This window comes from Hemibagrus wyckioides, unplaced genomic scaffold, assembly GCF_019097595.1.
Source record: "Hemibagrus wyckioides isolate EC202008001 unplaced genomic scaffold, SWU_Hwy_1.0 Contig4, whole genome shotgun sequence".
Lineage (NCBI taxonomy): Eukaryota > Metazoa > Chordata > Actinopteri > Siluriformes > Bagridae > Hemibagrus > Hemibagrus wyckioides.
The window spans coordinates 122,086-147,360 of NW_026690802.1; the positions used below are offsets into that span (position 1 = coordinate 122,086).

Below are 25,275 nucleotides of genomic sequence, written 5' to 3' on the forward strand. Positions count from 1 at the left end.
CCAATCACACAGACCAGCAACGAGGTAATGAGAAAAACCTCCAGAACTAAGGACTGAGTTTTAGGCTTCACAGGAAATAAGAATTAGACCTCACATGCTTTGTCGCTTCTGCTGTGATGGAGTATATCTGAAATTTAACACTGCAATGTGTGTGATTTAAAGTTTTGTTGCTTCATTTTATGTGTGTACTTTAATCTGTTTGTGTTAAAGCATTACACAGGAAACCTGCTCTCCACATAGCATTATCTCTACAGATGGTATAACCACTACAGAACAATTCCTGGTATTTTTACACAAGTGACTAGAACTGCCTTATTTATTAGTGCATCATTAGTTTTCTGATCTTTTGCACAGTGTTCAGTGTGAGAAACATCAATTCAATTCAATCTGAACTCTGAACACTGTTCCAAACACAGAGACCACAGATTATCAGATATGCTCTTGTCATGTAATGGAGTGCAAGCAGAGACTCTGGTAAAAAGTGTGGAGTAAAGACAGAATTATCTTTTAAATGTTTTGAATGGTTTAAAGTAATATAAATTCTCAAAATAGACCTACACAAAGCAGAAAGAAAGAATAATAACATCAATAACATCAAATCCCCCAAACTGTTATTGTACAATAAAATAAAACTGAATTCTTAAAAAAGTTTTTCGTGTGCTAATGAGACGCAGAAAGTCACGTGACACTTCCGCATGTCCTAATTAGCATATCACAACAATGACGGATTCTTATAGAAGAAAAAAGTCAGTGAAAAAGAGTCTTTGTTACATGACAGTTGTCTTCAAGCTACTTTGTTTCTGCTCACTCCCAATTTAAACTCACATGACACTGCATAATTGTTCATTTACTGAAAGCTTAATGCAGGCTAATTTATTCCAAATCAGAGTAACTGGTATGCATTGCATGCTCTGGTGTCTGCAAACACGGGTAGCTGCAAACGAGACCATATCACACCAATGTTACGCTCCCTGCACTGGCTGCCAGTCTGATATCGAATTGATTACAAAATTCTGTTATTTGTCTATAAAGCTCTTAACAACTTAGCTCCAAGATATCTCTCCGATTTACTCACCACTTACAATCCTGCTCGGTCACTTGGATCCCAAGATGGTCATCTTTTGTGAATACCATGGTCTCGCCTGTAACGCAGGGGAGACAGAGCCTTCGCAGTAGCTGGTCCTAAGCTGTGGAACAGCCTGCCATCACCCATTAGAACTGCTTCCACGTTAGCTGAATTCAAATCTATGTTAAAAACGCATCTCTTTTCTTCTGCTTTTAATTGTTTGTAATGTGTATGTGTTTTCCTGCTTTCATCCTTTTTATTTTTATTCCCTTTATTTTTGTACAGCATCTTTGGCAAACTAAGGTTGAATTGAAATGTGCTTTAGAAATAAAATTGAATTGAAAATTGAATTAAATTGATGTATACAGATGTCGGCGCTTTGGTATTTAAATGCATGTGTTGTACTTCACAGAATCTCCACCAGGTGGCACATGGTACACCTCTGGCCTGAGCACATTATACAGTATAATCACTCAAAGTTTGCTATGTAGTCTTCATACTCTTGTTAAATACGCTTGTAATTTATCACGTTACATTAAAAAGTGTCCAGTAAATTTGTTAACTGCACATGTAATGTAGTGATTGTGAGAAAACATCCACAATACATTCTGAAAGACATAAACACAGTTTCTAAAGTATATATTTTAATACTTTAATACATATATAATAATATTTACATTTTAAATGAATATGTATAAATTTACCCGTGACTGTGTGAGTGTAAAGCTGCGAAGTATTTTATGTGCTTTGTAAATACTTAATTGCGCTGGTGTTGTCCTGCCATTTGCACATAACTTGTTTTTGTTCAACTTTAAAGATGCCTGTGCAAAGATAAAAATTAAAATGGAAAACCTCTTCAGATTAAAGTCATTATAATGCAAAATTTAACTGGTAGTTATTCCAGAAAAAAAGTCAAACTAAATATAATTGTGACAAAGTAGTAATATTTCACGAACAACGTTAACACTATGAGAATAACGTAAAAATCACGAGATTCGTAGCAATAAGGGATTAAATTCGCGATATTTTGAGAATAATGTCATTATTTACATTAACATGTTTAGAGTGATGAATAATATATTAGGCCTATTTGTGTATAGTGAAATTAAGGTATTAATAAAACGACTTATGCATATGCATAAAAGTGCATAAAAATGAAACTTGACTCATTGCATGCACATCCATCTGTTTTAATAATAAGGTAGGTATAACTTATCTGCTTTCAACATTACTCCAAACACGTTGATGTATATGGCCTTATAAATAAAACATTACAACTTAATCCCTACAGTATATTGCATGAGTTTAATACTGTTGCATGAAGTCAAACACATTAAATGACGTGCTTGGAAACGGAATTTCTCTCAGAAGCAGATTAAAACAAGCAACAAAGAAAGTAAACGTGTGGAATTCATATTTAACATTTTCAGCTGTGAGTTTTCAATGTCATAACTTCATGGTTAAAAAGTTTAAAAAGTTAGTATGAAAGGTTAAAGTATTGTAAGTTATTGTGTCTTTTGAGACACAGCCCTGACCTCTAACTCCAAAAGATATGTTTAAGAGGTGAAGTCAGATGCACTGATTCTCACTCTAGTTACAGGTAATTCATTTTAATCAGTTTACCAAAAGTTTTAATTCTTACAATCATATTTAATGAGTTAATTAGTTGCATTAATTAATAACCATGTTTTTTATTATTCATCCAGTCATTTCTTTATTTCTTAAGTCAATATTAATAAAACGTATAAACCAGTATAAATGAAGATTCTAAAACCACATCAAAGATCCTTCCTTTACCAACCTGTTATCAGAAAACCACAGACACAAACAATGTTTGTGGTAATTCTGTGGCATAAATCAATAAATAAAAAAGTAGTAAAGTATATATATATATAGTTACTTAAATGGTTTGAGGAAATCGATGGCCTCAAATGGTTTGAGTTGACGGAACACAAACTAATAAAGTTAGTCTTGATTAATTTGAGTTCAGTCAACTCAAACCATTTAAGGCAATCGGTTTCCTCAAACCATTTGTGTAGCTAAAAAGTTATTTGGACTTAATTACATCTGTTACCTGAACACAAACAGATTTAAAGACTAAGCAAAATCGAACTTTCCTTGGTTGCAGGAACCAAAAAAAAAAAAGTCAGCTTCTTGGGGTAGCTGATATGAAGGGCATAAAGCAGCCCAAAAAGCAGCATCAGAGCACTGACCCAGGATTTTGAAGACATCACCATGTCATCTTCAAGGACAATCAAGACATACAAACAAAAAAACAAAGAGGCAAAACAAAATTAATACCAGTGGTTCCCATTAGAATTAACTAAACCTTATCATTACAACATAACAAGCCTCTGCAAATAGTGCAGATCATGTTCATGACTTTGGAGTATGAGCTTTACATATGACAATGATATAAACATACAGAAAACAATTCACATCAAATTTAGATATTATATTTAGATAATGTGTTTAATGTGTGTGTTGAACCATGTTAATATTTTAGTAAAGTCTAAATCAAAGTAATTTTTTGAAGCTTGAAAATACAGATTGCCTTTAATTGGACAGACAAAAGGAGAGAAAAAGATTTAAACGTACCTTTAACAAAAATCTAATGGAATTACACGAGGGTGAGTAAATGAATTATATAATCATCATTTGAGTAAACCTTTCCTTTAAGATTACTGAAATGATCAACTGTACAGCTACTCTAGCTGTATTTTTTTCGATGTCGACAAAAAGATCAAAATGTTTCAGAAAGTAGTCCTGATGAGCCTTACCGTGTGTGTCTTGAAAACATCTGACGAGTCTTCCTTCAAGTAAAGCGGCAGTCCAGCCAGGACAAGAGTTCCAATGACACTGATGTCATCCTGATCCTTAAAGACAAAACAAAAAATGACCATACTTTTAATTCCCAACTAAGCAACATTTTGAATTTATTAACATGATTAATGATGAGACAACATTCTAACACTGCAAACCTAGCTACAACATGTAACAGCACTAGTTATTACCTGGCACTTTATTACTAATCCACATAACAGGCAAATTCCTTTAGGCAGTTTAATAACAGCACAAGCACATTTTAAGGATTAGTTCATCCACACACAAAAATTGTCATCATTCACTTACTTGCATGTTATTCTACACTACTTTGTGTAATTTATTTAATTTGTTTGTATAGACTACTGTTTTAGAATGCCTTCATGTTTTTGTCTTTTCTGGCAACTGAAAACATTCATCATTATTATATTTAACTGATTTTAATTATTGATAATGTTTTTAACCTGTACAGCCCTTGAGTATGTTCAATGGGAATTCCACTTACTTGTTCATGATAGTCTTTTAATATTTTAGCCATCTGGTTGCCAATGGTACCATCCTTCGATGCCTTAGCTCTGAAAAGTGTCAGGAGTTGTGGAGTGTGCTTGTCCAGGGAAATGTAAAAGGTTTGCTGCGAATTACAGGACTTGGTTACAGATGTATGTTATCTAGCTAGCGAACCTCGCTAATCATTTCATTTACACAATATCATATAGAGTGTAAAGCTTGCTGAACTCGGGTGAAGGTTTTAATAATTATTCCGTATAATATTTAGATTTCGGATGATGGACTGGGACAGGAGGTTTTTGAGACTTTAATCAGTCACCGTGTACGGTGAATTTACACAAGCTAATGCTAATGCTAGATACTGCTAACTAATGCTAATATTTGTCTGTTTATTCTCAGCTTAACTAGTTTACAAACTCATAGGTTCATTAACGTTTCGGCGTTAAAAAAGAAATTTTTGTATTTTTATGTCTCCCTTTTTTTTAAATATCCTCTATTTCTGGGTGTGGGTGAAAAAAACACTGGTTTATCTACACTGTTAGCAAGCCTGGATAATTAACTTGGTAGCATCATTAAGATAAATATCGTAATGAGTAATGCAAACCTTTTAACCCGTAAACAAACCTTTCCTTTATTTTACTCAAGCTGTTTTTACTGTAAGGAACGTGACAGAATGTTAGATGTGTTATTATGAAACTGCGATGAGAAGAAGCACTTATGATGGGGCGGCGGGAGGAAATGTACAGTACATCATCTTTTTTGGAGAACAGGACATGTTTAGGCTTACATCCTGCTTCGTGTTAAGGTGTAAATTAAGTAGCCATCTAGAACACCATAAGTGAATTACAGAGATTTTTTTGTTTTTTACGTTTTTAACAGGATGCAGTTGGCGTACAGCTGGCCTCCGTGGCTCCGATTCGGTTCCTGAGGACTCCTTCTCATCGGGACTCCATCAAAGCAGAGCTCTCTGGGTCCTATGTAAGCTTATGAATGCCTGTGTAACATGACAGCTGTTTAAATCTGAAAGACTTTGATAATAGAGAACTCCATTAGGACTCCATTATGTAAAGTTAATTTCTTTTTGTAACTTTTCTGCTCTCTGCAGGCCTACCACTACAAAAGAGTTATTGATCCAATAGAAATATATGTATATAACCATATATGAATACTTTATTTGAAGTGAATAGACAAAACATTCTAAGTGAATCCAAATACAGATAGAAAAGTTAGGTGTGTGTTTGAAGAAGCCACATGTTCACTCCCTCTGCAGTATTAAGTGCAGTTCTCATAAACAATAGTGGCAGGTTTGATGGTTTATTTACTTAATGACAGTGTAAAGATCACATGCTGGAAAATGTGGATATTGTAAACTCTTTTGACAAGCAGCTGATTTGTTTTATTTTTATTTATTTATTTGTTTGTTTGTTTGCTTGTTTGTTTGTTTATTTTACTGAGCATGAGATTTAATGTGTTCATCATGTGTGTCTTTGCAGGATCTTTAATATATTTTTGAGAATTACAGGATACCTGAAAGTATGTATAACTAAGAATAAGAACTCTGGAAAATAAAAACACAGTTTCCATCACACAATCAGGAAATAAATAAGCTCTACTGAAATAGTGCTCCATAATCAATTCTTGAGGTAGATGAGCTCCAACAGCTAAAGACCACATCGGGTTTCATTCCTGTTCACCAAGAACAGAAATCTAAGACTACAGTAACAACCCTGTAAATGACATAAATCATACTAAAATATTTTTTTAAAATCCATAGCAACCACATGGGACTCCATTACAGCTTCCTAGTGTCACCCTATCGAACAGATGAGACCTTGTAACAGTTACCAAACCATACCCCACCAGCCACCTGAGTTTCTTTAGCAACCAGCTAATTCAATTTTATTACCAACTGGAATCATTTTTAAACTTACTGCAAATATCACAGAAACTACTTGAAGCCTCATAATATTCACCAAGCTATACTGGAGCAACAGTACAGTTTCCAGCAAAGAAGCTACAATCCTGTAAACTTGACCTATACTGAAACCTCCACCTGACACAAAAGCAAGCTTGTTCTACAAGAATTGATTTTGATCTTCATGTCCACCGAGATTAATGACATATTTGGCCCAATGGCAAGAGCTGCTTACTTGGTTCACACTTAGCGTCTGCATTCCAAAAAGGTTCAAATCCCACAGGAGCCCTCGCTTTATTGTTAACTTGACTTTGTGTAACCGAGTTCCTTTTACTCGGACCCCAGTCCATATGAACTGGAAGGTCATACAGTTACAGAGTACAGTGAACCTCCATTGGCACACAGCAAGCTGACTGGGACGACCTGGCTCGTTGGTCTAGGGGTATGATTCTTGCTTTGGGTGCGAGAGGTCCGGGGTTCAAATCCCGGATGAGCCCTGGTTTTACATGGAATAGAGTGGGTGGGACAAAACTAATGGAAACTTGCACTGCCGGCTTGGTTCTCGCTTGGAAGCTTGTTTCTCCAGAGGTCCAAGGAGGTTCAAATCCCACTGTAATTACCTCTGAAAATTAAAGCTCCAACCTGGAGCCTCTCTCTGGAATACAGGGAGTGGGATGTAGAATGTCACACTTTGTGGAGACATGAACCTCTGAAATATTAATATAATAGAGTACAGAAAGACCTCAGAATATTGTCATTTTACTAACACCATTCATCATGTTCACTGTTATATTCATGTGTCTGTGGCTTTCATTAGGTAAGTTAACATTGATCTTTTCAGAAAGGAGATAATAAATTAATGATTAATTAGCCTGTGTGATGTTAAGAAAAAATAGAATATGAGTTATATAACTCAAAACTAAAAAATTATTATGTTCTCTTCTCTATAACAGGTGACTCCATGGCAGATTTATTAGAACCACTTTTCACTCATAAAGTTGTAGATGAAGGTGATGATGTTACTCTGTCCTGCAGCAACAAAGACAGTGGTTCAGTAAACAGCCTACAACGGTACAAACAACATCCAAAATCTAAACCTGAGTTCCTTTTTTTCATCACTCCATGTGGAGGTAAATCCCTATGCCACCACGTCTGTCTGCTAAAGTTGATGATAAAACTAAACAAGTGGATCTGATCATCTCCTCTGCTGCTTTTAATGTTTGATAATATACAATTAGAAGGTAATTTATTCATAATCACACTCTCTGGTATCACCCAGATGAGGATGGGTTCACATTTCAGTCTTCCTCATATCGTCTCACAGAGTTTTTTCTTGCCGCTGTTGCCTCAGAGTTGCTCATTAGGGGTAAAGTTAATTTTCAACTTTGTAATTTCTATTCTGAATTTCTGTATTTCTGTAAAGCTGCTTTGAGACAATGTCCATTGTTAAAAGTGCTGTACAAATAAAAATGAAGTGAACTGAATTGAATTGAACTGAATTTAATTACCTTTTGGTTATAGACACAGCAAATTTACTTATGAGAGATTTTGTTTAAATCTGGATCAGTTTCCTATGATTTTCCACAGCAAATTATCATAATTATTTATAAATGTACAAATAATTTAAAAACCACACAAACAGATAAAGGCTTATAGTATTGTATAGATGATGAATCTTGAAATACGACACCAGCCATAATGACTCTAGATTTCTGTCACTGACACTGTGTGAAGTGATCTGTACAAAATAACACTAAAACTGCATCACTTCCTGGGTGTGTCCTTCTAGAGACGTGTAAAGTTCAGCACATACAGCACTATTATACAGAATCCTCACAGAGCTGTGTTCAGAAATGGATCAACTATACAACTTACTGTACATAGTGAGATACATACCACTGATTCTCACTCTAGTTACAGGTCATTCATTTTCATCAGTTTATCAATAGTTTTAACTATCACAATCATATTTAATCAGTTAATTAATTACATTAATTAATAACCATGTTTTTTTTGGCGACGCTACCCATGCACTTGGAGGGTTGTGGGGCTGTGGTCAAGGGAGGCCTGCCAGGTCTGGAAAGAGAGGCACTCTGGCAGGCGGTCGCAATGGTTGTACCATGCATGCTTCCATTACCAGACGTGATTCAAAATCCAAACCCAGGAAAGGTTTGAAAGGCTTAAGCTCTTGTTGACAAGGTTTGCTGATATGAACTTGCATCCCAGTCTGTTGCAATAAATTCAATTCAATTCAATTTTATTTGTATAGCGCTTTTAACAAAGAGCATTGTCTCAAAGCAGCTTTACATGAGAAACCACATAAGAAAACAACAAACATATGAACAGACAAACAGACAAACAGTCCTAGATGTTATCCCAAGTGAGCAAGCCTGAGGTGACTGAGGCGACTGTGGCAAGGAAAACTCCCTTAGATGGTATGAGGAAGAAACCTTGAGAGGAACCAGACTCAAAAGGGAACCCATCCTCATTTGTGTGACAATTGTGTGATGTAGATACAGCATGTGTATAGTGTTATGTGAATCAATGAGGAGGTTGTTGTCCATGGCGCTGCTTGAATATCCCAATCCTCACAAGCAGAACCCGGCTGGAGCTGGTCCATCTCCGGATGCCACTGGAGCCGGCACAGTCTCTGGATGGGTAGAAGAAAGGAAACAATGGAACAGCATTAGCGTAGCTGCTGTTCATAATATTAGCAGTACTAGCTGAATGTGCATTTAATCAGATGTACTGGAGCACAAGGTTATGGGAAGTGTTAGATGTATGCCTGGCTAAAGAGATAAGTCTTTAGTCTATATTTAAACTGGGAGACTGTGTCTGAGCCCCGAACACAGTCAGGAAGACTATTCCAGAGTTTTGGAGCTAAATACGAAACGCTCTACCTCCTTTTGTGGATTTTGATATTTTGGGAACTACTAGAAGTCCAGAATTTTGTGATCTTAAAGAGTGTGGTGGATTGTAATGTGTTAGAAGACTGGATAGATAGGTGGGAGCTAAACCATTTAGAGCCTTGTATGTGAGTAGAGCTAGTTTATAGTCAATTCTAAACTTAACAGGTAGCCAGTGCAGGGATGATAATATTGGGGTTATATGATCATATTTTCTTGATCTGGTAAGAACTCTGGCGGCTGCATTCTGGACTAACTGTAGCTTGTTTATTGAAGATGCAGGACAACCACCTAGTAATGCATTACAGTAGTCCAGTCTGGAGGTCATGAATGCATGAACTAGCTTTTCTGCATCAGATACAGATAAAATGTTCCTAAGCTTGGCAATATTTCTAAGATGGAAGAAGGCTGTTTTTGTGATATTGTAAATATGGTTTTCAAAGGATAAGTTGCTGTCTAATATTACACCCAGGTCTTTCACTGTTGAGCTAGTAGTAAAAGTGCATCCTTCTAGGTGCAAGCTGAATTGTGAGAGCTTCTGTGTACTAGTTTTTGGGCCAATAAGTAATATCTCTGTTTTGTCAGAATTTAATAATAGGAAATTATCGGTCATCCAATCTCTAATATCTTTAACACACTCAGTTAATCTAGACCAATTAGATATTTCACCTGGTTTTGATGAGATATATAAAGGTGCACGATCCGGGCCGCTGTCTTCGGGACTGTGCACTGCATTGATCTGCATGGATCTCCAGTGGCGACCCGTCAGCCTTACAGCATCTGTGTCCAACCAACATGGAAATACAGCCCACGGTTGTGAAAAACATAGACCCAGGGCTAGCTTTTCTCGATCCCCTCTAGCACTCCGAAGCATTCCGCATGCAAGAGTTGTGGTAAAGAGGAGGTAAAAGGGCACACAAGCAATGAGGATGGGATTTGAACCCACACGTGCAGAGCACAATGGAATAGCAGTCCATCACCTTAACCTCTCAGCCACCTCGTCAGGCGCAAGTGTGGCACCCATGACCAAATGTCCACAGAGAGCGCTGCTTGATTTGAAGTATACGCTTGTTCATTTTCTATGCACTAAAGCGCATTTCAAACTAGGCATCCCATTGTGGAGAAACTGCTCCAGTCACCTTCAGGGTGCCGATTAGGACGAGTGGACGCATACTGAAGCAAAGCTCAAAAGCCTTGGGTTGTTTCTGCCCGGTTTCGAACCGGGGGCCTTTCGCGTGTTAGGCGAACGTGATAACCACTACACTACAGAAACTACAAAGAAGCTATTCGGGCTCTCATCTTCAAAATAAATCAATTAAACCAAAAAAGAAAACAAAAAAAAGACAATATCAAGACTTTTGTTCGCCAGTGCAAATGAGCAGACAACGTGAAAACAGTCACGCTACAGAAACTATGTGGGAGTGGGGCCGGATCTCAGTTTCAGCTTGTTCCCAAGGCACGGGTGCTACAGAGCGCAAAACTCGAGTCTAATTCGATTCCCGGCCAACGCACTACATTTAAGCCGCATGTTTGAGCGTGGCAAATGTACGAGGGCCGCCCTTGAAAAGGCAAACGGAAAAGGAAAGTCCGCCAGCTGCGTTTAGCAGGCTTGGCAAGAGTGTGACGAAGGCTTCTCTGCTTGTGAGAGGTCTTTCCACAAGTGATTTCCACTTGTGTTCTAAGTGGTTGCTTGCTGCCTGAGGCCAAAAAAAAAACAGCCCTACTTGTTGCTCGACTCGAACAAGCAAACACTTGTTCATGCACTAAAGCCCATTTGAAGCTAGGCACCACATAGTGGAGAAACTGCTCTAGTCACCTTCAGGGTCCTGATTAGGACAAGTGGGCTCTTACTGGAGCAAAGCTCAAGGCTTGTTTCTGCCCGGTCTCGAAAGTCAAAACGGAACGGCAAAGTCCACCAGTTGCATTTGACAGGCTTTGGCCAGAGTTCTTTGGCGAGAGCTCTTTCCGATTTCCAATTGCGGTGTAAGTGATGGCTTGCGGCCTGCAGCAAAAGCCCCTAAGCGCTGCTTGATTTGAAGTATACACTTGTTCATTTTCTATGCACTAAAGCGCATTTCAAACTAGGCATCCCATTGTGGAGAAACTGCTCCAGTCACCTTCAGGGTGCCGATTAGGACGAGTGGACGCATACTGAAGCAAAGCTCAAAAGCCTTGGGTTGTTTCTGCCCGGTTTCGAACCGGGGGCCTTTCGCGTGTTAGGCGAACGTGATAACCACTACACTACAGAAACTACAAAGAAGCTATTCGGGCTCTCATCTTCAAAATAAATCAATTAAACCAAAAAAGAAAACAAAAAAAAGACAATATCAAGACTTTTGTTCGCCAGTGCAAATGAGCAGACAACGTGAAAACAGTCACGCTACAGAAACTATGTGGGAGTGGGGCCGGATCTCAGTTTCAGCTTGTTCCCAAGGCACGGGTGCTACAGAGCGCAAAACTCGAGTCTTATTCGACGCAAAGCACAAGCCCCTGACCTCCAAAAGATGTTTCTGCCCGGTTTCGAACCGGGGACCTTTCGCGTGTGAGGCAAACGTGATAACCACTACACTACAGAAACAGAAGCAAAGGAAAGTGTTTCCTTTCGGCGGGGGAACCGCAAAGTAAGTAAATGAATAAATAATCGATCAACGCAAAGGCTTAAGCGTTCCTTCAACCGAGTAATGAGTGCGCAGCCTCAGGGGATCTTTCGCGTGTGAGGCGAACGTGATAACCACTACACTACAGAAAATATAAAGAAGCAGCTCGGGCTCTCATCTTCAAAATAATTCAATTATTACAGCTGGCATTATTGATATTAGAGAAATACGCTGACCAGCTGCTGTTCAGAGCAGTTCTGTATCTAAGCAGGTGTTCAGTGTAATCTATAGAGTGTACAGATTTGCTGGGTTTCCTTTATAATTGCTAAAATGGTCACTCTGACATCTCTTGGTGGAGACATGTTTTTTAAAATGGTAAGGTTAAAGCTAGGTAGAACCTAGGGAAAGTTTAGTAGACTCAAGAATATAAAAAGCATAAATAGAGGAAAAGAAAGATATGTTTCTTGATGAACACAAGATGGCGAACTTGGTTATCTTATGGTCTGACAAGTACAAGAGGACCTTCTGTAATATAGGCTCTGCCTGTTCTTCTATCATTCATACTGCACAAATATTTAACCCTTGCCATTGTTAATCTCAGGAGCTAAACTAATTTCAGACATATAAAACAACTGTTCACTTTAGACTAAAGTGTTTTTTTTGATTCAACATTAAAGTCCATGGAGAAAAAAGGGGGATTTGTTCATCTCCTCGGCAACTGTATCAGACTCTGCACTATGCTACTCTGCTCTAACCCTAACCCACAGTGACAGGAAATCCAGCTGCACTGTACAAAAATTTTGACAGTTCTGTTATATTGAAAGTTTTACTGAATTGAAGATACATGTTTTAAGGTTTTTCTTCTTGATAAAAAACCTGAACAGGCTGTGCTGGTTCAGCACCATCAATGTTTTGGATAGCAGAGGAGCACATGGCTGCGGTGTGGAGCGAGTGAAGCATGGCAAAGCTGTTGGAGACCGAAGAAGACATCCCTAAGCCATTGCACTCGTCACTGCTCCACCGTACCTGGACCCCTTTCAGCCCCTTTCAGCCATCAACCAAGGCTGTGTAACCATGTTTTCCCTATTTTGCTCCTTTTTCTATTTTCACTGAATTTTGTACTCAAAGATTCTTTTTTTCCCTATGTGCACCAAATAAATACACTGTGAATTTTAACCTTCGCTGTCTCATGTATGTCTGTTAAGCCCTCACTGCCTGAGTAGTGTGGGAGATAATTTTGTAAATGAGGATATATGTATGCGGTGTGTGTTTGATGTAGTGTGAAATAATCGGGGGACAGCAGGAGTGAGTTCTCAGGTAAGGTTTACTCGTTAGGTCGTTTGAGCTTAAGAACAATATAAGGTTTAACACGGCATGTTGGCCTGTCACGGGCCTTGCACACAGGCTGCAAGGGCTTTGAAGAACAAATAGTTGTATGAATGATGTCAGTCTGGCAGGCCTTCTCTGCGGTACCAGGCTTTCCAAACTTGGACCAATCAATGGCAGAGATGCACCCTAGATTATTATGGTCAATCTTCGCTCCGCTGGTACCTGGAGCGGCAGTGATCTCATCATGAAGTAAACGCAGCGCGTGCTGGATGGCAATGGTGGTACCAGGCGAAATATCTAGAGTACATACGTAGAAGACAGTGGATAAATCAGAAAAGCCGTGAAGTGTAGAGTGTAATAAAAGAAGGGTGTTGGCCCCTGAAGGACTGAGAACTTACCCATGCTGTCTCCTGAAGAAGAATGAGGTGTTGGCAAGAGTGAGGCCGAAGACAATCCCACTGGTGGGGGCGGAAACACCCAATTTTTAATATAATGATGTAGGGAAGTTTTAATTATAATGGTATTTGAAAAGTTGTAAGTTCAAAGATAATGGTGTAAAAAAGAGTCTAAAAAGTCTAAAAAAGAAAGATGGGTGGGATTGTCTAGGCAAAGAACCAGTGACGTGTTGCATTGGGAAGATAAGGGAAATGTATATAAAGGCTGTAGTTGGAGTTTCCCGAAGAGAGGTTGTTGGGACGTTCATGCGTGAGCATCTCAATTCTTGTGTCAGCGCTGATTACAAAATAAAATCTCTTATCTGCATTCATCTAGTCTGCTTGATTGGCTTATTTAGTTTTGAGGCCTTACTAACTATGAGTCTCACTTAGACTGAGCTGTCGGGTCAGTGTGGAGCTGGAGTCAGATTTTAGTAGTGAGTACAGTAGAATTTTTATTCCACATTGTTTTGGTGACCCCGACGTGATTTCAAAGAAAACGAGAGAACAGCAGAGCCCCAGACCTGGGACCTGAGGCTGCGGCCGCCGCCCACGGACCAGACACGGGATCCAACTAGGACAGAGGTAAGGCAGAAGCCTGTTTAACTGAATTTCTGCATTAGTTGTGTGTGGTCTGGGGAGGCGGAGGCGCTCGGCCCAGGGTCGGATCAGCTCTGCTCCAACCTATTGAGGCAGAGAGGCAGAGTGAGTGTAAGTTAAAACCACATAGAGTGACATGATAAATTGCATGTTTTGTATTGAAAAGACTAGATGATGTCAAATGTATGAATGTGTAAAGGCCTGTATGATCGAAAGTCCTGGTGGGTTCCAGGTGGTATGAGAGAAATTCCTGTGAAAAAGACCTTATTTGGACGCAAACGGGGCGTTTAGTAGCAGAATAGTAAGTTCTGTGAATGTGAACACCGTCACTGGAAAAAGAAAAATAAGTGTCAAGTAGCAGGTGATAAAAGAGAAGAGTAAAATTCCTGGATCCGGGTGGTAGTGAAAGGAAAATAAGAGAAGAAAAGAGAAATATAGTGAAAAATCCCGGATCTAGGTGTAAGAGAAATAAGAGATAAAGAGAATATAAAGAGAAAAAGGGCTGAATAGAAAAGTCCTGGATCCAGGTGGTAGAAAATAAAGAAAAGATTAAGAAATAAGGACGGGCCTGCTGTCGGCCTTTGTCTGTTGTCTGTCCTGATTGTATTGCATGCAGTGTGTGGGTGTGTTGAGTGCGAGGGGCTGTGTGAGTGTGAGTGCATGAGGAAAATAAATGGTGATTGGAGGTGCGCACTGTAAATAGCACTGTATTAACCTTTTGTCTACTAACACTATTACTGTGAGAGTATAGGAAAACCAGTGTGTACATGCACGCACATTGATATGGACTGTGATATATGAAACAGGTGGGGATGATAGGGCTGAAGTTGAAAAGGAACTGCAACAGAGTGGGAAAATAAGCCAGAAGTCTTTGTGAGAGTAAAGGAATCACCGTGCATGGATGTAATCATACTAAGGTTTGATATATATGTTTTAGAGGTGCATTACATGAGAAGTGAAGGGAAAGTAAGGGTAGTGATGGTGTGGACCAGAATAGCCTTTAGAATAAATCTTATAGTGAAGCGGGCATCCACATACCGTAAGTGAGGACCTAGTGCCAAGTGTGAGCTGATGTTTCATCTCAATTTGTTGTGCACTCATTGAATTGGATGAATACGTGTATCTGTCGCTCGTATAATTGTTCCACCCTCTACTGACGTGAAAGTGTGGTTTGACATCCATGGGGTCCATGTGAAGATGTAGCACATCGAAGGACACTATTGATCCTGAATGGTGGAAGTGTTTGTATCCGCCTACACGGGACGACACCGTGTGAGTGCTTACTTTACCGTTCTGGAGGAACTAAGTGAGGAAGTTCCCAATATCATCACAGAAAGAGCAAAAACTCGCGGATTAGAGCTAAGTCTTAGCAGTCCACTACCATTCAAGCGAATTGGCTATAGGTTTCCAAATAGGTTTGAAAGGGAGTTCGCGGAGGCAGCACTAGAGTTGTTGAGAAAGGAAGCTGGGAAACTCATGGTTAGGGTCAATTTAATGTGGCCTATGACCCCAAGAGGTCCTCAATACACGGAAGTTTGGATTAGCATGTGGAAGTTGGGGCAGGATCGTACGTTGTGGAAGTGTTTCATTGCAGGAAGTTTAACAGTAGACCCTCAGGTGATGATGAGGAATTAAAAAGAGCAAGGGTGTGTGTGTGTGTGGAAAAAGATTGAGTGCTTTCTGGAGTGGTGGAGAGGTGTGTGTGTGTGTGCGGGGGCATTGTGCCAAGAAAGAGTGAGTAAGAGCGGAGACATCCCCCTAGAAGGAGGAATTTCATACAGAATAAGTGAGGGAAAAGAGTTGTACATATGAATAGGCTGAGGAGTTCAACGGCTAGAGACACGGTTTGTGGACCTGGGACGAAATCAAAAGTGGCTGAAAGCAGGCTTAGCGAGGGAGGGATATTGTGCAATCAGCAGAAGAGAATACTCAGGAAAAATCCACCTAAAACTTGGGTCTGCATTCTATTGGGCCACTCAGTGAATTGTAAAAAGTGTGACCCAGATAATACAACATTACCCTTATTGAAGTATTGAGCTATTATATTGACACCATATACTGCATGCGCACTACTGTTTTCTTCAGCTGTATGGCCTTTCACCAAGACTTGGAGATAGAAACAAGGGGAATACGCACACACTTTTGGGATGAGCAGACATATAAAGATAGAGAAGGAGTAGAGCACTGGCAGCCAGAAGATTTGATTAGAGATAAATTGTGGGCCCTGACAAAGTTTGACGGACTGTACACCTTACAAAGAACGTTCCCTGACTTAGACTGGTACGAAGCCTTGAGGAAGATTTGGCGCCCCAAGTTGTTGAGTCCTATATTGAGAGCACTAGTTGACGCTCCTGAGCCCAGCAGTGTAGCCATCCCAATATTTGATTTCATCAGTGACCCATATAAGGAGGACGACGAACCCCTGGCAGAGTTATTCCAGCCCAGACCAGGCTAGTACAACTATTGTTCGGGATTGACAGCAACTGTGACAGTAGAACCGCGACTTGTACATTGGGAAAGAGGTTTTGCAACGTCAGTGCTGATTGATAAGATCAATGTGCTCGGTGAGAAGATAAGAAAGAATCCAGTAAGGCCGAGCTTGACAGTGAAACGAATCAGCGTCGCACTGACGTGGTCAGAAGGCAACAGGAATCCAGGAGAGAGAAGTAGCGCATACAGGGCACAACAGGGGTGCATCATGAGTGAAGGGAGAAGACAGCCTACACCAGTTGACATTATAATAGCGCAACACAAACCTGACGAGAAGTATGTCAGGAAGTGTATGAGAAAATGGCATGACAGGACTCAGGGGACATGGCAGTGGCCGGTGGAAGGAACATTTGATGAAAAGGCCTGCTCAGAAGTGAGAGAAATGCTGAGACACTGGAAGCCAAGCAAAGATGATGATAAATGCAGAGGAAAGAAGTATAGGCAATTAGAGATTCTGGAATGGTTCATGAGAGAAGGAAAGAAGGTCAGAGAAGTGGAAGAAGCGGTGAAGCGAGCGATAAAGAAGGAAGAAGAGCGGAGTAGAGAGGAGAAAGAAATAGAAAGACCACCGCCAATCTACTGTCCACCACCTAACTACAACGAGCCAATGGTGGGCAGGGAACAAGTGGGAGTGTATCCAACCCTAACGGACTGCTATGCCGACTGGACAGGATGGGAAGACGTGGAGATATCAGTTGAAAACCCAATTAAAGGAAAAATTAGAAGGAGCAAAGAAACAGGGGGAAATCACAGTGAAAATGAGGAAGAAGGGGAGGCAGAGGAGATACTGCAAAGAGCAAAGAAAGAGAGTGAAGAGTATTTGCAAAAGGGAAAAGAGTTCACACACTCAACACCAGTGGGGGACAGTGCTGAGAGATATATCTCAACGTGTGCGAGTGGGCCTACAGCGCCCCCCACGCTCCCAGAAGAATGGGAAAGAGATGAACCAATGAGTGAGGAACAGGGTGCGTATAATCAATCCCGAACAGAAAAGACAACAGGGCCACCGGAAAAACAACCATGTGCTGAATACTGGCGAGAAGATCCAGAGAGACAGGTTAGAGGAGTGCTGTACATAGAGCCAAGGGAAGATGCAATAAAGAGACAGAGGGACACCAGAGAGCAGAAGGTGAGGGATAGTGTTCGTAATTTCGCGCAGCAGCTGGAAGATTTAGAAGAGCGCTTACAAAATTCAGTTACAGCGTTGGAGGAGCAGCTGGAACGGGAGCGCACGCGACCAAGAACCTTAAGGGACAAGAAGTCATTAAAAGCACCACAGAGATATGGGTTTGATGACGAGGAAGAGGTTCGAATGAATCCCCTGGTGACAAAAGGAAGAGATGTGCAATATGTTCCATGGACATTTATGGATATGGTAGGATTAAGCTCACAGCTACCGGAGATGTGTAATGGAGGGCAGAGGTGGATTACAAAGTTTGAAGAAAAGACAGCAGGACATACCTTGTCGATAGGAGATGTGAAAGCCATATTAGCCCAAACAATAGGGAAAGCAAAGACAGCTGAAATACTGGATGAAGCTGGACTAAAAGGAGCAATGGATCTACCAGGCTGGGATGCTATAGCACTGGGGACATGGAGAAATAGGTTGTGGAATGAAATAAGGAAAACCTACCCCACGAAAATGGACCCAGGACAACTGGAACACATGATTCTGAAGGAAGAAGAAAATGTAGTAAAATTCATTCATGATTATCAGAATAAATGGAAGGAAGAGACAGGTGGAACATGGGACGAGACAGACACAAGTAAAGGACTGTTTAAATTAATGCTGAAGAAATGTCTACCAGAACCAGTCCAAATCTCGTTGGATGAGGTGGTCGGTCTAAACTCCATGCCTTGGGATACCTACAAAGCACATGTGATACATTATGTGGAACAATACAGAAAGAAACAAAAGGACGAGAAAACAGCCTCAGAGGCCCTACTGACACAGCTATATAAAACACAGCTTGGCGAGTTGACAAGAGCTAGACAGAACGAAAAGGAGAGAGAAAAAGCAGGAAAAATACAAGCCGCAGTGGTTATCCCAGCAGGCCAAGAACCAGTACAGAATAACCAAATGCTGCCGCAACAAGGACAAACACCGCAGCAACCGCAAATGATGCCACAACCGCAGGTGGCAGCACCAAATTCACAGCATCCACAAAATAGCCAGGTGTACCCAATGACTCAACCCATTAATGTCCACATTGGCGGTGCACAAGGAAGATTTAGAGGACGCCCAATGAGAGGTCGGTGGCAAGGGAGAAGGCAGCTGTGGGAACGATTTGGATCACCACCGCAGGGATATGCGCCGCAGAGCCCTGTAGGGCCCCAAGGACTGAGTTATGCGCAGGCACCCCCCAATCCTCAGTACCAACAGCCTCAACAACCACTAGAGTGCTGGGGCTGCGGAGGGACTGGACACATGAGAAGAGACTGCCCACATATGTATCAGCCCCAGATAGGCCCGGGACTGGGGCCCGCACCAAATTGGAGTTGAAACGGCCCTGAGAAGCCAGAGGGGGAGAATATGCAGTATGCCACTACACTGCATCCGCAACAGGAACCAACTGTCATGGTAACACTCAATAATGAGCGTCCTTTTCCATTCATGATCGAAATGGGTGCCACATATTCATGTATAGGGCGCGAAGGCTCGAATCTCCCTCTAGCTCGGAAGACCATCAAAACAACAGGCTTCTCAGGGATCTCACAGATCTTACATTTCACAGAGCCTCAGATACTAACATTAGAAGACACCACCATTGTGGCACCACTTTTGTATTCACCCTCCACACCAGTCAATTTATTGGGACGAGATCTTTTGTGTAAATTTAAGGCTAGAATTCAGTGCAGCCCTACAGGCCTCTGGGTAACATTCCCAGACAGAACCACAGCAGAACAATATCTCATGGCTGGGACGCAGGCAGACACAGAGTGTAGCACAGTGTATTGGCTACAGAACGACAATCCCTCATTATCAGAGTTGCAGGCCAGCTATTTACAGTGGAAGCCATGGATACAGGCTATGCGGCCGGATTACACCGAACCTAAGAGCCCGTTGCACTGTACTATGTGTTTTGACCCTGACAGCACCAATGAAGAATATGCAACACTATGGTCAGACATGTTGGAAGGAAAACTGTTTGATGTGGTGACAACAGACATCTTCGTGGGCCCTCAAGGAGTGGCAGCGGCAGTTCAGTTACCCAATAACTTAAAGAGCTGGTACCAGATTACAAACTCAATACCACACATCACACTGATGGTAGCAGGGGGATATGAATCGAAAGACCTGGGACCAATGCTCAAAGAAACTAGCCAGGTGCTGGAATGGAAGCCAACCATCAATCAGTACATGCACACCTCACCGGATGGAAAATTTATGCGCATTTCTCAAAAAGGCACAGACACTTTAAGAGCCACACAAACCTTGATAGAAAAGAAAATGTCGCCTATCTATCAGTTACCACTTTCAGACGACAAAGACATCGCACCAGATAAACAATCGGATACAGAAACTGAAGGGCTGTTAGCCACCATCCCAAGTGTGCTCTGGACTCAGCACTCTACGGACGTAGGACTCATAAAGTCAGCAGGACAGGTTTTGATAAAACTTAAACCTAATGTCAGGTACCCGTATCAGAAACAATATCCACTAACACCACAGGCTCAGGCAGGGATAGGGCCTACACTCGAGGGGTTATTGGAGGCAGGGGTTTTAATACCAACACATAGCCGCTGCAACACTCCAATATTCCCAGTTAGAAAACCAAACTCAGATAAGTGGCGACTTGTGCATGATTTACGTGCCATTAACCATATAGTTGAGGCAGAAGCGCCCATAGTCCCAGATCCACATACGTTACTCTCCAACATCCCAGGCAATACTAAATGGTACACGGTTATTGATTTGTGTTCAGCATTTTTCAGTATTCCACTGCATCCAGATTCACAACATTTGTTTGCGTTCACGTATAACGGCCAACAGTACACATACACGAGATTGCCCCAGGGCTATTGTGAAAGCCCATCAATTTTCAATCGCATTGTGGCTAGGGATCTAGCTTCATTGGATATTGATAGTCTTCTCCTGACATATGTTGATGACATCTTGATTTGTAGCCCAACTAAAGAACAGTGCCAGGCAGACTCCCTAAAAGTATTGAGACTCTTAGCAGAAAACGGACACAAGGTGAGCAAGGAAAAGTTACAGTTCTGCAAACAGGAAGTAGAGTATCTAGGAAGAGTTTTGCATGGCACTAGTCGTAAGCTGTCGCCTACGCATCTAGAGGCGGTCCGTAAAGCCCCGAAACCGCAAACGGTTGGGCAGATGTTGTCTTTCTTGGGTATGGTGGGTTATAGCAGACAGTGGATAGTAGATTTTGCATTGAAGGTAGCTCCACTACGTGCGTTGATAAAAGCAGCTGATCAAAAGAAAGCTGCATTGGTTTGGACGACGGAGGCCATTGCAGCTTTCGAAATGCTGAAGGAGGATCTTTGTACAGCACCAGCGCTAGCGAGTCCTGATTACGGTAAGCCATTCTTCCTGTATGTATCAGAGAAACGAGGCTTCGCTAATGCCGTGTTAACTCAGCAACAGGGACCAGGCAAGCAGCCTGTTGCTTACTTTAGCTGCAGGCTAGACAACATTGAGAGTGGTATGCCGCCATGTTATCGTGGATTAGCAGCAGCAGCCTTTGCGTATCAAAAGGCGTCAACCATTACAATGGGCCATCCTACTATATTGTACACTACACATGCGTTACATGCCCTGCTTACCAGTCCGACATTTGTGATAACTCATGCGCGGAAGACGGGTTACGACGTAATTCTCTCTTCACCAGAATTGACTATTCAAAGATGCCAGACAGTTAATCCAGCTGATAGAATGATGACCCCATTGGATGGTGAACCGCACGATTGTCAGCAAGTTTCAGCCACATACTCTAAAGCGCGTCAAGACCTTGAAAATCAACCTTTGCCACATTCGGATGTAACCTTTTTTGTTGACGGCTCGTGCTTTAGAGGCCTAGACGGGAACTTGGCGGGTTACGCCATAGTAGCGCCCAGTAATGATTTGACTAGCTTTGTTACTGTTCAGTCTATGGCTGTTTCTCAACCATGTTCCGCACAATTGGCTGAGTTAAAAGCGCTTGCCGCAGCTTGTAAGCTAGCTGCAGGGAAATCTTGTACTATTTTCACGGATTCTCAGTATGCTTATGGTGTGTGTCATTACTTCGGCCCTACATGGGCCCAGAGAGGGTTATTGAGAGCAGATGGCTCTCCTGTGACGCATGGAATGGCCATAACTGATTTGTTACATGCTATTACTCTGCCAGCTAAACTAGCCATCGTCAAATGTTTAGCGCATAAAACAGATGGCTCTTTTGTTACCAGTGGAAACACTACAGCAGATGAGGCAGCAAAATCAGCAGCTTTAGGACATACCAACATTATGCTTGTGACCGACTCTGAAGGCGATGACTACCCAGAAACGGACTTAACCTCCTTAGCCGCAGCGCAAAACTCGGCCTCAGTGTATGAGATATCTAAGTGGATAAAAAGGGGGGCGGTTAAGAATGCACGGACAAGCGTATGGCGGGGTCCTCAGGGACATTTTGTGGCTCCTCTCTCAGTTCTCACATCGTTGATTAATGATGCGCATGGCTTGAGCCATTGCGCAAGGGGGGAAGTGATCAAACGGATTCAAAGAGCATGGTGGTCTCCGTATTTAGCTCAGATGGTTGATCACAGGTTAGCACATTGTGAAATATGCGCAGAATACAACAACAGGAAAAGTTTTACTGCCCCAATAGGTCACATACCAGAGCCAGACGGACCATTCAGGCATCTGATCATTGACTTCATGGATATGGCTGAGGTGAAGGAGAAGAAAAGGTATGTTTTGGTGGTGGAGGATAGGTTTAGTAGATGGGTGGAGGCGCACCCAACAGCTAAAGCAGATGCAGATTCAGTGGCTAAATTTTTGTGTCGTGAGGTGATTCCAAGGTTTGGTATTCCTGATAAGATCAGCTCAGACAGCGGTACTCACTTTGTGAACAATGTGATTCGAAGAGTGTTCCAGTATTTAAGAATACGACACAGATTGGGCTGTGTCTATCACCCACAGTCGCAGGGAATGGTGGAAAGGGCCAATGGAACATTAAAAGCGAAGCTGGCAAAAATTTGTGAAGCTGGAAAAATGAATTGGGTGCAAGCTTTGCCATTAGCACTGATGAGCATGAGAATGCAAACTAACCGAATGACGCATCTAACCCCGCATGAAATGCTTACAGGACGACCTATGCCTGTGCCTTATCTACGAGGGCCCTATAAGGGCCCTTCGCTGGAGCAGCTTGAAAGTGAGCTTGGCAATTATGTGAAGCACTTGACTGAAATACACCGAGCTATATTCCAACAGGTGAAAGGTGCTACGGAGGGAAGGACGAGCGAAATTGACGAGGAGCTGAGGACTGTGAAACCAGGAGACTGGGTGTATGTCAAGGTCTTCAAGAGAAGATGGAATGAGCCCAGACGAGTTGTACCACTAAAAGTTGTCTTAGCTACTCCAACAGCCGTAAAGGTCGAAGGTAAGACTGCTTGGTTTCATCTAAATCACTGTTGCAGAGCACCAGATCCAGGGGCTGGAGCGAGACGTGAAAGAGCGCAGGAGCAGGATCCACTGATAAGGGAATTCGAGACGCGAAGGCGTGATCCAGCTGTTCCCGCCTCACAACCCCCTTCGGTACAAGCGCCCCACCCGCAGAGCCAGGAGTATCAACCGTGGGAGAGTCCAGCAGAACAAGAAGAAGAAGACCCAAGGGAAGGGCCTTCACAACACAATGTGGGAGATACAGGACCTGCCTATAGAACTAGAGCCCGTGCACTGCGAGAACACTGAAAGAGAAGGGAGAGAGAGGAACGATGAGCAAGAAATAAATGAAGAGGAGGGAAACGGTGATCGAATCAACAGAACGGACTGGGGCTTATTGGTACTTGTAATAATAGCACTGCTGTGTATAGGACTATGGACATACACACTTATGCGAGTCTTTGGTGATGATGAACAAATGAATGATGAAACTAGGGGAATATATTATATTGAGCAATCACCAACAACACTGCCCAGAGTACGCAGAGACACTGCACAGTCAATGAGCCTTATGAGTAGATTAGATCAGGAGTTGTGGACAAACAACTTGTTTTACCAATGGCTAAGTTACACAGCACACGAAGCAGGAAACACCTCGTGCATAGTGTGCCATGACAGGACATCGCGAGCTCCCAGGGTTTTTCCAACGAGAGGACCAGAAGGTTGTAACAGCACCAAGCACAACCTACGCCACCTATGCCCATTCGTTTGTCTTATGCATTCTATCTCATGTGCTTACGGCCCAACCAGGTTGAAGAAGTTGAATAGCACCTGTGAGTATGAGGAGATCGGGACTGAGGGACATCCGCCCATCAGAGTGAGTGAGCGTCAGGGACAGAGATACCCATTCTGTGTATGTTCAAACGGATCACAGGTGTTCGTCGGCAACATTTCTAAAGACTGTGACATGACGGCAGATACAAAAGGATTGAAGATTAACGTGTGGAGACAGTGGAAAAAGGACTATATTGATCTGAACCAGCCTGACCTATCTAATGGGACTAGGCCGCTGGCTGATGTATTCTGGTATTGTGGATATAGTGTTGCTAGGCAGACCCTGCCACCCGGATGGGGAGGATGCTGTGCAACAGTGGTGCTGACAGGAAAACTAACTGTGCTGCAAGAAAAGAAGATTAATGCATCAGGTCGACGAATTAAGCTCGACCTGGGACGATTTGACAGGAGCAGTGGGGTTTATGTGGATTGGAGAGGGGTTCCGGTGGGAGTCCCTGATGAACATGCTGCCATTGGTCGACCAGGAGCAGGAGCACTGACCTTTTTCTTGCCATGGGCACAGATTGGTAAAAACGTGAGATGGATTAACTACATTTGGTACAATCAACAAAGGTTCATGAACTACACAATACAAGCATTGGATTTGATTCAAGAACAACTACATGCAACATCTACCATGGCCTTACAGAACAGGCTTATCCTGGACACCATGAGAGCCCCGGAAGAAGGAGTGTGTACCATTTTTGGAGACCAATGTTGTACTTACATTCCAATGCACACTGGTCCAGAGGGTTACCTGAGTAAAATATTGAGGCAGATGAAAGATCTTAGAGATGAGCACATAGAAAACACATATAAACCAACAAATGATTGGCTGGCATGGTTGTTCTCCTCAAATTGGAGAGCCGTCATACTTAGGATAGGAACAGTTGTGGGTGTGGTTTTGGTGATACTTGCAGTTCTGTTGTGTTGTGTAGTTCCACTACTGCGTTCCATGATTACACAGATGACGCACACAATGTTTGGCCAATATGTTCAGATGACACATGAGATTGAGTCTCCGTCTAAACCCAGCAATGGCAGTGATGAATTGGACTTAATAAAGATGATTGCATAATGGAGGGGAATTGGAGGCATATATGGAGGTATTTATGGGGTAGGTTGTTGAAAAACGATTTGGGGGAGTGGGAGCCAAATGTAGGATTACTAGAGTAC

The 25,275-nt window shown here is 41.9% G+C and overlaps 1 protein-coding gene and 4 non-coding genes across 5 annotated transcripts; 2 read left to right on the top strand and 3 right to left on the bottom strand.

Moving 5' to 3' along the window:
• Positions 1-6,736: 6,736 nt before the first annotated feature.
• On the top strand, positions 6,737-6,808 carry trnap-ugg (transfer RNA proline (anticodon UGG)). Its single transcript has one exon. It is a non-coding gene; the product is annotated as a tRNA-Pro (tRNA).
• A 3,609-nt stretch (positions 6,809-10,417) lies between these two features.
• On the bottom strand, positions 10,418-10,490 carry trnav-aac (transfer RNA valine (anticodon AAC)). Its single transcript has one exon. It is a non-coding gene; the product is annotated as a tRNA-Val (tRNA).
• A 905-nt stretch (positions 10,491-11,395) lies between these two features.
• Positions 11,396-11,468, bottom strand: trnav-aac (transfer RNA valine (anticodon AAC)). The gene has a single exon. It is a non-coding gene; the product is annotated as a tRNA-Val (tRNA).
• Positions 11,469-11,722: 254 nt separating this feature from the next.
• Positions 11,723-11,795, bottom strand: trnav-cac (transfer RNA valine (anticodon CAC)). The gene has a single exon. It is a non-coding gene; the product is annotated as a tRNA-Val (tRNA).
• An 8,323-nt stretch (positions 11,796-20,118) lies between these two features.
• On the top strand, positions 20,119-25,177 carry LOC131350523 (uncharacterized). The gene is made up of 6 exons (XM_058385515.1): positions 20,119-20,977; positions 21,098-21,331; positions 22,013-22,211; positions 23,301-23,418; positions 24,200-24,544; positions 25,100-25,177. Exons 1-6 carry the CDS (start codon positions 20,119-20,121, stop codon positions 25,175-25,177), a joined length of 1,833 nt encoding a protein of 610 aa, XP_058241498.1.
• Positions 25,178-25,275: the final 98 nt, after the last annotated feature.

What these genes read in the sequence shown, in the direction of transcription:
- LOC131350523 (XM_058385515.1), top strand. Translation starts at nt 20,119, where the DNA reads ATGTCGCCTATCTATCAGTTACCACTTTCAGACGACAAAGACATCGCA. An exon ending in GCTAGACAACATTGAGAGTG is followed by an intron (nt 21,332 to 22,012) that starts GTATGCCGCCAT and finishes TTACTCTGCCAG; the next exon opens with CTAAACTAGCCATCGTCAAA. An exon ending in CCGCCTCACAACCCCCTTCG is followed by an intron (nt 23,419 to 24,199) that starts GTACAAGCGCCC and finishes AACGGATCACAG; the next exon opens with GTGTTCGTCGGCAACATTTC.